The sequence below is a fragment of the Symphalangus syndactylus genome, chromosome 23 (assembly GCF_028878055.3).
Source record: "Symphalangus syndactylus isolate Jambi chromosome 23, NHGRI_mSymSyn1-v2.1_pri, whole genome shotgun sequence".
NCBI lineage: Eukaryota > Metazoa > Chordata > Mammalia > Primates > Hylobatidae > Symphalangus > Symphalangus syndactylus.
The window spans coordinates 24,010,744-24,025,307 of NC_072445.2; the positions used below are offsets into that span (position 1 = coordinate 24,010,744).

General features: G+C 36.6%; 1 protein-coding gene across 1 annotated transcript in view; it reads left to right on the forward strand.

The window, feature by feature from the left end:
• TFAP2D (transcription factor AP-2 delta) overlaps positions 1-13,928 on the forward strand; it is a 61,328-nt gene extending 47,400 nt beyond the window's left edge. The window contains exon 8 of the mRNA XM_055263687.2: positions 13,470-13,928. Within this exon, the coding sequence (XP_055119662.1) occupies positions 13,470-13,689 (220 nt within the window). The 3' untranslated portion in view covers positions 13,690-13,928. The remainder of the gene's footprint in view (positions 1-13,469) is intronic.
• The last annotated feature ends 636 nt before the right edge of the window (positions 13,929-14,564 follow it).

Consider the following 14,564-nt stretch of genomic DNA (forward strand, 5'->3'; position numbering starts at 1 on the left):
TGGTTAATGTATCCCTATAAAAATTTCCATTCTCATACATAAAAATTATGGTGCAGGCATCAAATGTTATCACTTTCAAGAAGTTGACTTGGATGTAATTGATAGTGGTCTCTTCTAATGTATGTGCAATGATTTTTATTTTAGCCTGCTTTGCTAATGAGCTGAACTGAGGTAAAATGGAGTCACAAGGACCCATTCATTCCCCTTTGGGACCTCGAAGTAAGTGGCTGAGAAGAACAGAAGGAATGTGACTTTAGGGCAGTGGATGAGCACACATCTCCCAATCTGACAGAGATTCAGGGTAGTCATAAACATGCTTCCCCAAATTGAGTTTCATAGAGCACTAGTCAGTCCTATGAGAAGCTCTCTGAAAGTGTTTCATGGCCAAGTGTTTTTTTGGTTAAATAAATCCTAATTATTATACCTATCTTGAAGTATGACAGTGCATATTGGCATACCAAAGACTCCCAAAACCCTTTTTGAAAGGAGGTAATACTTAGCCACAGCTTCTAAAACTTGACCATGAAAACTGTTTTTAAATCTCAGAGTACATATTAACATTACACAAAACTAAGATTCTGCAGAAGGTCTTGTGGGAAATGCTGCAGAAGTTTATCATCCTCTTTTTCCCAAGGAGGAAAGCGGACATAATAGGCATTATTTCTTGGTCCTAAGGAGACATACTGAATTTTTTCTCTGCATTTAAATGGAATGAGGGTTGTTTAAAAAATACTGATGCTAGCCGGGCGTGGTGGCTCACGCTTGTAATCCCAGCACTTTGGGAGGCTGAGGCGGGCGGATCACGAGGTCAGGAGATCGAGACCACGGTGAAACCCCGTCTCTACTAAAAATACAAAAAAATTAGCCGGGCGTGGTGGCGGGCGCCTGTAGTCCCAGCTACTCGGAGAGGCTGAGGCAGGAGAATGGCGTGAACCCGGGAGGCGGAGCTTGCAGTGAGCCGAGATTGCGCCACTGCACTCCAGCCTGGGCGACAGAGCGAGACTCCGTCTCAAAAAAAAAAAAAAAAAAAAAAAATACTGATGCTTTGGATTCATCCCAAACCAATTAAATCAGGGTCTTTGGGGTGGGACCCATACATTGCTATTTTTGAAATAAGCTTTGTGAGTGATTTCTTCTATGCATCTAGGGTTGAGAACCACCAACTGAAGAAACCACAGAACATTTGAGAGTGTTGTCAAGGCTTTGCTTAATGAGTAGATGTCAATGATTCTTCACCACCAGAGAACTAGATACTTTAATTGTGTATCTTAATTAAATTCCATTTTAAAAGTACTTGGGACCATGAGATAAGATAATCTATGTAGAAAATAAGCATCATCAACTGGTTTCATCTTTCATCTGCTTTCTGAATCATTTAGGCTACAAAGAATAGACGCCATTGAGTTCTGGAGGATAAGCCCCAGTTACATGCCCCATAGTAAGGGTCTCTCTCCATGGCCTACATTTAGAAGTTGTGCTGCTTTAGAGATAAAGTGTCTAATACTCAGAGCCGTGAGAGGAAGTAAGGTTGGGCGAAGAAGACCTACAATTCTTTGCTGTTGTTGTTGAGGGTCTGTTCCCCAGACTCCCTCTCTACTGGCTGTTCTCATGAGTAGAAGGCACTTATCCAGTGGCCACCTAACACTGTAGTGAGATTACAGACTGCACTTGGACCTAAGCATGAATAATCTCAGAAGGAAGGAAAAGGAGATTTGTCTTCCATTTAAATCTTACTGTTTGCATGCTTCCCAGAGGGCTAAAAGCACAACTGAATGACATCAGTATGCAATTCTAGAAATAAAAAGATTAGTGATAGTAAACACCCATTGAAATGATGCAACATAACAAAATAATAGGAATAATAAGCCAAACACCATTTCAACCTTCACACACACCAAAAAAAAAAAAAAAGGTGGGAGAGAAAAAGGCTTGCTTGCTTTTTCAGGTAAAAGGTTGAAACTTTACAAAATGAAATTAACTTTTAGTCAAATTACTTAAATGATGATGGCAGACTATTTTCTCTTGATTTTCAGTCTTCTAGTTTGTAGCACGATAGTGTCTATTACCTCCAGCTTTTTGTACCCCAAAAGAAAGCTAGAAAAATTTATCTATGGTTGGCAGACATAACTGAGTGATCTAATCTTCAGTGACAAATGCTAAAGAGACTTTCATTTCCTTTACAACACATATTGAATCAGTGTTTGCTTAGTAGGTAGAAAGGTGCTGGATACCAGGCACAACTCTTGCCAAGATAGGAAGAATTCAGGAGAGGATTCCATATAAGTTTGCTTTAGGCTATGTTTTAGAAAATTGCTTTAGTGGTCTAATTTAAATTAGTTTAGACAAATCAATTAAAGTAAAGATAAAGCATTTTTGAAGGACAATTAGAATAATATCGACACAGCTTTGTAGCATTTATCTAGCATACAATTAAGCTAGTAAAATATAAACTATGCTTACTTAGATTAGAGAAAGTAAAATAGCTCTTATTCCTCTAACATTCAGATTCCTATACTAGCTTACATTCTAAGTAAGAACTGAAGCTTTGGAGATTTTAAAGATAAATGTAGGTAAGGCCTTGATCATGAGCAAGAAATGTACTTAACCAGGGATTATAAGGTGCGAAGAGAAGTTTGTGAAATTCCTATTATATGGAATTTTCTGATAGGTCCTCGTCATTAGTGTCAAGCAATTTCCAAGTATAAACACTGTCCAAGTTAAAAATGGGTTGTTGCTACCATCTTATTAGTAAAACCACACAGGGAAAAAGAAGAAAGGATTAAAGTGTATTTTCTTTCCAACAGCAGTCTCTTTTCTTCCATCCTCTATTCTACCTCTTCTCTTTCATTTCTGAGCCTCAATTTCTATAGTTTTGACACCCACTGTTAGAGAATACAGTTTGAATGGTTGCAGTACATTTCCGTGTAAAAAGTTACAGACTGTATCAGTAAAACATTCAGGTCAAGGCCGCTGGTCAAGAAGAAGATGCCATTTTACAAAAAGGCAAAACCAATACAAGTCCACAGGTGCACACACACTCTTTCTCTCTCTTTCACACATATATATGCATACACACACACACAAACACACTACACACACGAGGGCAAAATCTCCCTAGGAATGGCTACTCTACCCAGTGGTATTCTTCGAATCATTGAAACGTAAACACTTAGGGAAGAAACCTGACACTTAAGAAGAAAACGGAAAAGTAGAGCTTCACCTCTGAATCCAGTAAACAGTTACCTCCTTCCTGAACTGAGCCAATTTGAGGAGATGGCTTATGTTGCAAGAAAGGTGCTTTAGAGAATGTTAATTGGGAGGTCTAGCAAAATAGGAGCTTTTAAAACCATGAATAAAATTAGGAAGATGACTGTTAAATATAAGTTACATTTTTCCCTAACACCAGGTGCCGTAAACTACACTAGTCTGAATTTTCTCAGCAGGTGATGGTATTGTTCACAGTCAATCGTCAGAGCCTTTCTGCTCCTCAGTGTGAAATTAGTAATAGGAAAATGAAATCAATGAGCTGTAATCTAGTTAAAGACACAGAGAGAGAGTGAGAGAAAGAAAGAGAAAATGAATGAGAATATAGTCCAAAGTAGATGTAGTCTGTAAGTCTGCCTAGCTATGCTCCAAACCTCAAATTTTGACCTTTGCCTTTTTAGTTTAGACTTACTGATTTCGTAAAGCTCTTTCCTATGAATAGCCCTTGAGTCAGATCTTCTTCTTAGTATATTGCAACACTAATTTGCTTTTTACCCAAGTGGACATGTTTTCCTTAATCTCCCCTAAATTTCCTATCATTGATTTTGGCTCACCAATTAAGCTGTCTATCACATTAAGGTTTTTCGGAACTTTGGTTCTGTTATACAATGCAGGAAGTTTCCTCTCTATTTTAATACCAGCCATTAAGCTAAAAATCTATGATGCTTTCAATCACATTGTTAATTAACATGTCCAGCAGAGTGGGATTAATGACAGCCTTGCAGCAGTCCACAAGAGACATCTTTCAAGGTTGACAACTGCCCTTACATCCACACTTTGGGTGTCATTGTACAACCAGCTGTGAATTTCCCTTACTTTGCTGTCATCTAGCTTAAATTCCTCCTCCCCTCCAACTTTTCTTACAGTATATGGGGAGACTTTGTCAGATGCATTGCTGAAATTCTACACTTAATTATATTGCTACTGCTCTAATAACTCATTTATAAATGGAAATACAGTTACTTTATTACATATCTTACTAAATCCATGCAGCATTTCAGTGATTACTTCTACTTTTTAAATACATTTCAGCTTTTTAATAACCCATTGTGAACAAATTGTCATAAATCCATTCAATGGAATACTTACCAGCAATAAAAAGAAACAATATATTGATAAATACAACATAAATGAATCTGAAAATTATTATACTAAATGAAAGAAGCCAGTCATGAAAGTCTATAGACTTCATGATTCAGTTTATATGAAACTCTGGGGAAACGTGAAAATTATAGGAACAAAAACTAGAGCGGTGATTGCCAGGAGCTGGGGCTTGGGAGAGTGAATTGACTGGCAAACACACGAGAAGCTTTTTGGGTAATGGTGGTAGTTACACCACTGTGTGGGCTTGTTAAATTTCAACCAACTGTAAGCCTGAAAAGAGTAAATATTACTATATGCAAATTCAATCTTGATAAATTCAAATTTTGAAAATATCCCATTACAGAAATGTGTTAGACTAATTAAATATAATTTAATAACCCAGAGTTTCTAAAATCTTTTTTCCTCCTGCTTTAACTATTAAGGCATGTCTCTCTATTTAATTGTACTCCTTTATGTCCCATCTTCCAGGATTTCTCAAAGATTAAAGATTACCTAACAACTTCATTGTCTCTGAAACATGTGCTTGTGTTTTCTTTGTCCATAAACAGGTGATTTCTAGACTTAAAAAAGGTCTCAACTTTATTAATTATACTATTGCCAGCTTTAAAGATTCAACTCTGAAAAGAAAGCAAACAATTATTTAATCTTTCATATGCTAACAGAATACTCTTCCCTGCAAACATTGGGCCTATCTGCACTGTTCCTTTTTCTCATTCTTGGAACAAAACTTTGAAACAAAACCCTACAAATCTGGGCATCAAAGATTCCCAAATGAAACCAAGAAACATTTTGCTGTTCATTAATTCAATTATTACATACATTGCTGTGCAATATATCCATGCAATGAAACTGTATTTATATCCCTTTAATCTATAAAAATTAAAATAAAGGAATTAGTATTGTGATTAAAATAAACATAAATAAAATTGTTTAAGGAAAAAATATTACTCCAGAAACTGGTGTCCCCACCCCTTCTTCCCCAGGCTAGATGCCTCCTGGAGGTGACTAATACCCAACTGCTGGCAGATAATGTCAGGTGAAGTATGCATTGATAATAATAGTTTTCCATCTCAGACCTGTTTATTTTCTTACCAGCTTTATTGAGGTATAATTGACAAATACAAATTATATATATTTAAGATGCAGGATATGATGATTTGATATATACTGTGAAATGATCACAACAATCAAGTTAATACATCCATCACCTCACATAGTTACATTTTGGGTGTGTATGGTGACAACACTTAAGATATATTCTCTTAATTATATCTTGAATATAAATAATTTTCAAATATATAATGCATTATTCTTAGCTATAGCCACCATGCTATACAGTAGATCCCCAGAACTTATTCATCTTATTACTGAAAGTTTGTACCTTTTGACCAACATCGCCCCATTTCCGTCACTTCTTAGCCCCTGACAACTACCCTCTACTCTGTTTTTATGGTTTGGCTTTTTTAGATTTCACATATAAATGACACCATACAGTATTTGTCTTTCTGTGTCTGGGTTGTTTCAGTTAGCATATTGTCTTCCATATTCATTCATGTTGTCAAAATGGCAAAATTGCCTTCTTTGTTATGGCTAAATAATATTCCATTTTATATACATCTTGACTATTAGAAATAATGCTGCAATGAACATGGAGTTTAGATATCTCTTTCAGATACTGATTTCACTTCCTTTAGATATATACCCAGAAATGGGATTGCAGGATCATATTGTCATTCTAATTACAAGTTTTTGAGGAACTTTCATAGTGTTTTGCATAACGGCTGTGCCAGTTTGCTTTTCCACCAACAGTGTGCAGGGTTCCCTTCTATCTACACCCTCACCACCACTTATCTCTCAGCTTTTTGAAAATAGCCATCCTAACAAATGTGAAATGACATCTCATTGTAGTTTTAATTTGTGTATCACTGATTAGTGATGTTTAGCATCTCTTCATATACTTACTATCCATTTGTATGTCATCTTTGGAAAACTGTGTGTTTGTGTCCTTAGCCCATTTTTAATATCAGGTTATTTGTTTTTTTCTCCTGTTGAGTTGCATGAGTTCCTTATATATTTTAGATATTAATTCTTGTACCAAATGTATGGTTTGCTAATATTTTCTCCCATTCCATAGGTTGCCTTTTCATTTTGTGATTGTTGCCTTTACTGTGCAAAAGTGTTTTTCATTTGACCTAATCCCATTTGCCTATTTTTGGTTTTGTTGCCTGTGCTTTTGGTGTCATATCCAAAAAATAATGCCAAGACCAATGTAAAAAATATTTTTCCTATTTTTCCTTCTAGGAGCTTTATAGTTTTGGTTTTTTATTACTTTTCAGTTTTTAATCAATTTCAAGTTCATTTCCGTGTATGGTGCAATATGAGGATCCAATTTTACTTTTTTGCATGTGGATATTCAGTTTTTCTAGAATCATTTATTGAAGAGACCATCCTTTCCCCATTGTGTATCATTAAGATCTTGTCAAAGATTAGCTTACTACATATATGAGGGTTTGTTTCTAGACTCTTTCTGTTCCATTGGTCTGTGTCTGTTTTTAGGCCAGTACTATACTGTTTTGATTACTATAGCTTTGTAATATATTCTGAAATCAGTAGCATGATATTTTCATCTTTGTTCTTGTTTCTCAAGATTGCTTTGGCTATTTAGGGTCTTTCCTGGTTCCCAATGAATTTTAGTGCTGTTTTTCCTATTTCTGTGAAAATGCTGTTTAAATTTTGGTAGGGGTTGCACTGAATCCATAGGTTGGTTTTAGTATGGACATTTAAAAAAATTAATGCTTCCAATCCATGAACGCAGGTTATCGCTTTCCATTCATTTGTGCCTTCTTTAATTTCTTTCATTAGTGTCTTATAATTGTTAGTATACAGATCTTTAATCCTCTGTGGTTAAATTTATTCCTAAGTATTTTATTCTTTTTGATATTATTTATTCCTTTTGATACCATGAGATTGCTTTCTTAATTTCTTTCTTAATTTTTCACATAGTTTATTGGTACTGCTTAGAAATGCAACTGATTTTTGTATCATGCAACTTTATTGAATTCATTTATTATAACAGTTTTTCACGGAGTCTTCAGGATTTTCTAAAATCATATCATCTGCAAACAGAAACAATTGAACTTTTTCCTTTCTGATTTGGATGCTTTTTATTTCTTTCTCTTGCCTAATAGTTCTGTCTAGGACTGCCAGTAATATGTTAAATAGTAATAAAAGTGGTAAGAGTGGGCACCGTCTTCTTGTCCCTAATCTTAGAGGAAAAGTTTTCAGCTTTTCACTACTGAGTATGATGTTAGCCGTAGGCTTGTCATATATGGTCTTCATTATGTTGAGGTACATGATTTACTACTTGTAGTAAAAATCTGATGTACTTGGATTGTCAGTTATGCTCTGATGCTGCAATGTTATTCCCATTCCTCTTCCTCACTTTGTGACTGGGAGTTTAGCCTCACCTGTTTTCTTCCCATTGTCCTCTCTGTGCTACAGTTTTACATTTGTTTGGGGATTGTTACTTCTTTCTCCCAGGAATTTTATTTAAGTCCTCTCATCACTGTGGCAAGTTTCTATCCTTTGGAAGTAACACACCCGTTTTTCAGGCATGAGGAAACTCATCCCTTTTTCATCAGTATCATCAAAGAAATTGTGAGTTTCTTTGAGTGGAATTTCAATTGGCTGAGAGAGGGAGGACACACAAACACACACAAATAGGAATAACTGTCATGTTTGGGTATTAAAAAGAGATAAGCTTGAGATAAACTTTACAAAAATAAGGTAATAGAGCACATGATTACATAGGGTGAAGGAAGGCGACTTGGGAAACATTAAGAAAACTGATATGACCTGTGAATCCTCTATAGTCACCGTTCTTTTACACATGTAGCATAGACATGCCTTATCTAACACAACGCAAATCACAATGCAAATTGTCTCCAGGGCCTCATTGAGGATATTGTTTTAGAATTTAGAATTTAAGTAACTTCTATATTTTGACTGCCTATTTCAAACCATCATGGGTACCATTAACCCTGGTGATATTTGCATGTGAAATGCGCTCTCATCAGTAATCTGGTGAAATTATGTGCAAATGCCAAGGGTAACTTAAATATCAAACCTGTAACTGAAAAATATTTTCCAAAGTTGAAAATCATCTCTATTATCAAAGAGTTTGAAGATTTGACTATAGTTCGTTACCTTGCAGGTGACCTTAGTCTTTTTTTTTTTTTTTCTTCCTGTCTAGGATCAAGTCAGACCTTCTATTTTTCTTTTTTTTTTTTTTTTTTTTTTTTTTGGAGATTCTACATTATTCCTCTCTCCTTTTGTTTTTTTTTTTCCCTCTCTTTTTTTTTTTTTTTTCTTTCGAGACAGAGACTTGCTTTGTTGCTCAGGCTGGAGTGCAATGGTATAATCATAGCTCTCTGTACTCTCAGGTTCCTGGGCTTAAGCAATCCTCCCACGTTGGCATCTCAAGGCTCTGAGATTACAGGCATGAGCCACTGAACCCAGCCCTCTCCTTTTCTGTATGTCACTGTGAATGAGATACACAACTATTTTTCTGGATGACTGGGGCTAAAAGAATAGCATGATGTTTCCAGAACTTTTTAAAACATACTGTGATTGCACACTTCTTTTTACATTACTGTAGTACATTAGATTACTTTAATTATTTGGGGTTCATAAATTTCACTGAAAACTGCTAGAAAAGAATCTTTGCCTTACATTTATTATCATTCTGTGCAGTGTGCTATGCATATTTTTAATATGCTGGTAATGTTAAATTAGGTAATTAAGAAAATTTACATAATGTTTTTCATATTGAATGATGACATTTCAGGTCATGAAAGTCAAAATGATTTTTTTTTATATTGAATATTCTTCAATTGACTTTAGAGTTCTTTGTTGAACGAAGTGGTTTTTTTTTGTTTTTTGAGACAAAGTCTCCCTCTGTTGCCCAGGCTGGAATGCAATGGCACGATCTTGCCTCCACCTCCTGGGTTCAAGCAGTTCTCCTGCCTCAGCCTCCTGAGTAGCTGGGATTACAGGCGCGCGCCACCACACCCCACTGATTTTTTTTTCTATTTTTAGTAAAGATGGGGTTTCACCAGTTGGTCAGGCTGGTCTCGAACTCCTGACCTCGTGATCTGCCCACCTTGGCCTCCCAAAGTGCTGGGATTACAGGCATGAGCCACTGCACCCAGCCCTGAAGTGGTTTTTCAACTTCCATAACCTCTGTCCATGTCCTTGATTTTAAGAACACCATAAACATGTTATACTCTTAAATTGAAGCTTAGAGTTGGAAAGAACCTAGCAGATGTTCTTGTTAGACTACTGTCATTTTACAAGGCTAAATAACTTCCTCCAAATCATGAAGTGCCTGAAGTCAGAGCCAATGTGAGGACTCGGTACACTTGGTTCTCAATCCAAGGCAAAGATGACAATGCAAACTGCTAATGATCAGATCCATATTTTGGAACAAGAAAGCCCATTAGTCAAGAAGTGATACCAGCTTAAGAGGAATCTTTAAATATGGAAACAGCTTTTTTCTCAAAGTGGATAATAAAAGCATTTATATGTAACTACCTACCTGTACTTGATTTTAAAAACCCTGCTCTTAGGAAAGTGAGTAAAAAGCATCTGATTTAACAAGCCATCAAGGCTGCCCAAGTACAAAGTTAAGTCAGGGGAACTGAGCTAAAACTGCCCACAGAAAATGTGATCTCTCAGAGAAGAGGAGTAAAATGTACCCTCAGCCTGGGAGGAACATAAGTACAGAATATCCTATTTCTCAGGCAAATTATTTAACTTCTCTGGGACTCAGTTCTTCGTCTGTATAATGGAAATAATATTATCTAGTTCTTAGTGTTGTAACTAGAATTATATGAAGTGATACAGATAAAAAACTTAGAACAGGACTTGACATATGTTCAGAACTCAAAAATTAGATATTAACTTCAATAATACCCAGTGAAACTAAATAATACTGTATATTCTTCTATAGATGAAGAGGTGAGTCACAACAAAGAGGACATGCCGATATAGAAGAAAATTTAAAAAGAAGCTCTAAACAGGAATAAAACATGAGAAAAGAGACAGTCTGTGCCTGGGGCCAAACATCTGGACATTAATGGTTGGCTTTACCCAGTTCTTTTTGTGGGTATCACCATGATTAATTCTTCCGCCACTCCAACAATTCCATTTGTTGTCCAAGATCCCAGATAGATTTCAAATTATTTGGCCTCCCTTCTAGTTGTCTCATTGTAGAAATAGAGCTTAAATTATTTTTCCTGCTTAGCAATGCAAGACCTTGCAGCAGAGGTGTGGATATAGCAGTTGAGCAGTGATGATGTCTTACACCACAAACTTTGGTGCAGATAATTGCCCAAGCATTGACCCCTGTTTTTTCCTACATAATCAGAGATTGGAATTTTCTTTTTTCTTTTTAATATATGTTAACTATGATGGAGGCTCAGGGAAAACTTTGTAATATATTCAGAAGAAAGATGGTAACAACCTATGGAATAATGAGGGACATGCAGAAATTTTACCCTCTACCCAGAAAATATACCCAGCCAACAATCTCTATCATTTATCTAAGACTTCGTTTAGATCTGGCATCCTCCTGAGCCCTTTGCGTAGACTAATTAAAACAACAACCCCACATGGTAGATCTTACTATTACCTCCACTGAGGCATATTAATAGGCTGCCTTAAACCCCAAATCCTTCATGTGTATTATTATAAAATATTATTATTTTTGCTGTTAAAGATTATGTGACTTAAGAAAGATAACTATAGGTAGCTAAAGTATTATGAAGGGTTGTACTATCTGATTTAAAAACTACTAATATCATAGTAACAGTTACAAACTAGGACTTCAGCAGTTAATGGCTTTATTAAATGTACTATACACATATGCACAATGTATGTATATATATATATAATAACATGGGCATACTATGTGACAAGGATTTTTTCTATATTATTACGAGACATAGGAAGCAAACTGGCAGAGTGTCACTTCAGGACAGTTAGCATAAATAAACAATCTGGGTAGCTTCTGTTCACAGGAAGACTAAATTACAGTTATTTGTTTGTTCAACCAACGATGACATTTGTCGTGGTTGGAAGAACTACCTATGCTGAGGTTACCATAACATTCCTTATATTTGCTTATCAGCTTTTGTTATTAGTTAATTAGTTAGTTTTCAGGACCTAAATGTTGAGTGGCTGACATAAGACAGGGTTTTATTTCTCTCTCATTTAGGAGCCTGGAGATGAATAGGTTCCTTCTAACTTGTTTTGTCCCTGCCACCTAAGCGATTATCTACATAGGGCATAGCTACCCTTTTAAGCAAGTGGGAATTGCATGTATCACTTCTCTTTATGTTACATTGTGGGTAGGTTAAGTCCCATGTCCAAAACTCACTGCAAAAGAAGCTTGGAAATGTAGTCTCCAGCTGGATGGCCATATGCCCAGATTAAAGTGCATTACTATGGAAGAGGAGAATGAAGTCAGAGAGACAGCTAGCCATGAGGCACGCTCAGCCAATTATGATTTCATCATGTGTAGTCTATGCCATATATGCCATTTTTGAAAGCAAGATGTTTCCACGCATAGAATCTAAAGGTGTGTTTTCTAGCTACTTCTTAATGAGGTGGAGAATGAAGTCATGTGTTAAATATTTAGACTTGGTAATAGTTAGTGTGTATCAATCAAAACCACATAGAGATACCATCTCACACCAATTAGAATGGCCATCATTAAAAAGTCAGGAAACAACAGGTACTGGACAGGATGTGGAGAAATAGGAACACTTTTTTATTGTATTTTATTTTATTATTATTATACTTTAAGTTTTAGGGTACATGTGCACAACGTGCAGGTTTGTTACATATGTATACATGTGCCAGGTTGGTGTGCTGCACCCATTAACTCGTCATTTAGCATTAGGTATATCTCCTAATGCTATCCCTCCCCCCTCCCCCCACCCCACAACAGTCCCCGGAGTGTGATGTTCCCCTTCCTGTGTCCATGTGTTCTCATTGTTCAATTCCCACCTATGAGTGAGAACATGCGGTGTTTGGTTTTTTGTCCTTGCAACAGTTTGCTGAGAATGATGGTTTCCAGCTTCATCCATGTCCCTACAAAGGACATGAACTCATCCTTTTTTATGGCTGCATAGTATTCCATGGTGTATATGTTCCTATTTCGAACACTTTTACACTGTTGGTGGGACTGTAAACTAGTTCAACCATTGTGGAAGTCAGTGTGGTGATTCCTCAGGGATCTAGAACTAGAAATACTGTTTGACCCAGCAATCCCATTACTGGGTATATACCCAAAGGTCTATGAATCATGCTGCTATAAAGACACATGCACACGTATGTTTATTGTGGCACTATTCACAATAGCAAAGACTTGGAACCAACCCAAATGTCCAACAATGATAGAGTGGATTAAGAAAATGTGGCACATATACACCATGGAATACTATGCAGCCATAAAAAAGGATGAGTTCATGTCCTTTGTAGGGACATGGATGAAGCTGGAAACCATCATTCTCAGCAAACTATCACAAGGACAAAAAACCAAACACCACATGTTCTCACTCATAGGTGGGAATTGAACAATGAGAACACATGGACACAGGAAGGGGAACATCACACTCCGGGGACTGTCATGGGGTGGGGAGAAGGGGGAGGGATACCATTAGGAGATATACCTAATGCTAAATGACAAGTTAATGGGTGCAGCACACCAACATGGCACATGTATACATATGTAACAAACCTGCACGTTGTGTACATATACCCTAAAACTTAAAGTATAATAAAATATATATATATAAATAATAATCAGTGCATATCAACTCTATTAATGACAAGTCTTCCAAAATGGTCCTGCATTTCTTATATAGTCAAGAGCAATACCTTCAACTGTGTTGTATCTTCCACAATGCTTAGCATCATTTAGGAACAACAATAAATACCTGTTTAATTGAATGTTCTGAATTATATGGAGAGATTTGCTATTTCACATGATACTGCAAATCATTCACCTCTTTTTTCCTATCACTTCTCATTTCCAGTTTGATCACTCATGGCTTTGGGACTCCGGCAATATGTGCAGCTCTAAGCACTTTCCAAACAGTTCTCAGTGAAATGCTGAACTACTTGGAAAAACACACTACTCACAAAAACGGCGGAGCGGCGGATCCCGGCCAAGGACATGCCAACTCGGAGAAAGCCCCCCTGCGGAAAACTTCAGAGGCTGCCGTGAAAGAGGGCAAAACAGAAAAGACAGACTAGCTACATCAAACAGAATCTATTTCCAGATAGTCTTGCTGCTGATATTTTTTCTAATATATATATCATTGAGGGTGACTAATCTTCAGTGGACCAAATCTCTACCCTTCCCCAACCCTCCATAAAAAACAAAAATGGAAACGTAAAATGAAACAAAAAAGGACAAAACCAAAAAAAAAAAAAAAAGGAAAACTGCAGTGTAACTGTGTGATGAAATTGTCACCTTTTAATTTTATGTTATGATAAACTCCTTTGTGCACGTAACTTATTGTCTGAATTATATACATCACAGTTTTTAAGCACTTCTGGACTTTGGAGAGGCAGCACATGCTTTTTCACATCTAACTGATGCACTTTCTTACCCAACTATGTAGGTAGGGATCAGAAAGCATGACCAAACTGGAATCCACACCAGTATTTACAGCTCCAGTCTTTCTCGACTTAACTCCTTTAACTGAAGAGTGCCTCCTTCTACTAAATAGGTCAATCTGGAAATTAATCTATTAATAAATGTTTGGGTAACTGAAAAGGGCAGTTATGAATCTGTGAATTGACAACAGATCTAAAATTTTGATCACCCCTAGCTCACTTAACTACCAGTGCCTTGGTGGTATTTAAAAATTCCAGGAAACTCTCTCCTATCTATGACATTCCCACCCAATCCCAGGTCCATTTCACCCCACCCCAATAGCTAAGAAGATACTAGAAAAGTATATTACCGAAGGGATAAGAGATGAACTCTTCCATCCGTTCTCTTCATATCACCAACCTAGCAATTGAAGAAAACAGACCCACTGCATTTAGTGGGTCAGGGCAGGATGGATGTACGAAAGAGTAGCTTTGCCTCTGTTGGGCTCCTGATGGAAAGCAGTGGCATT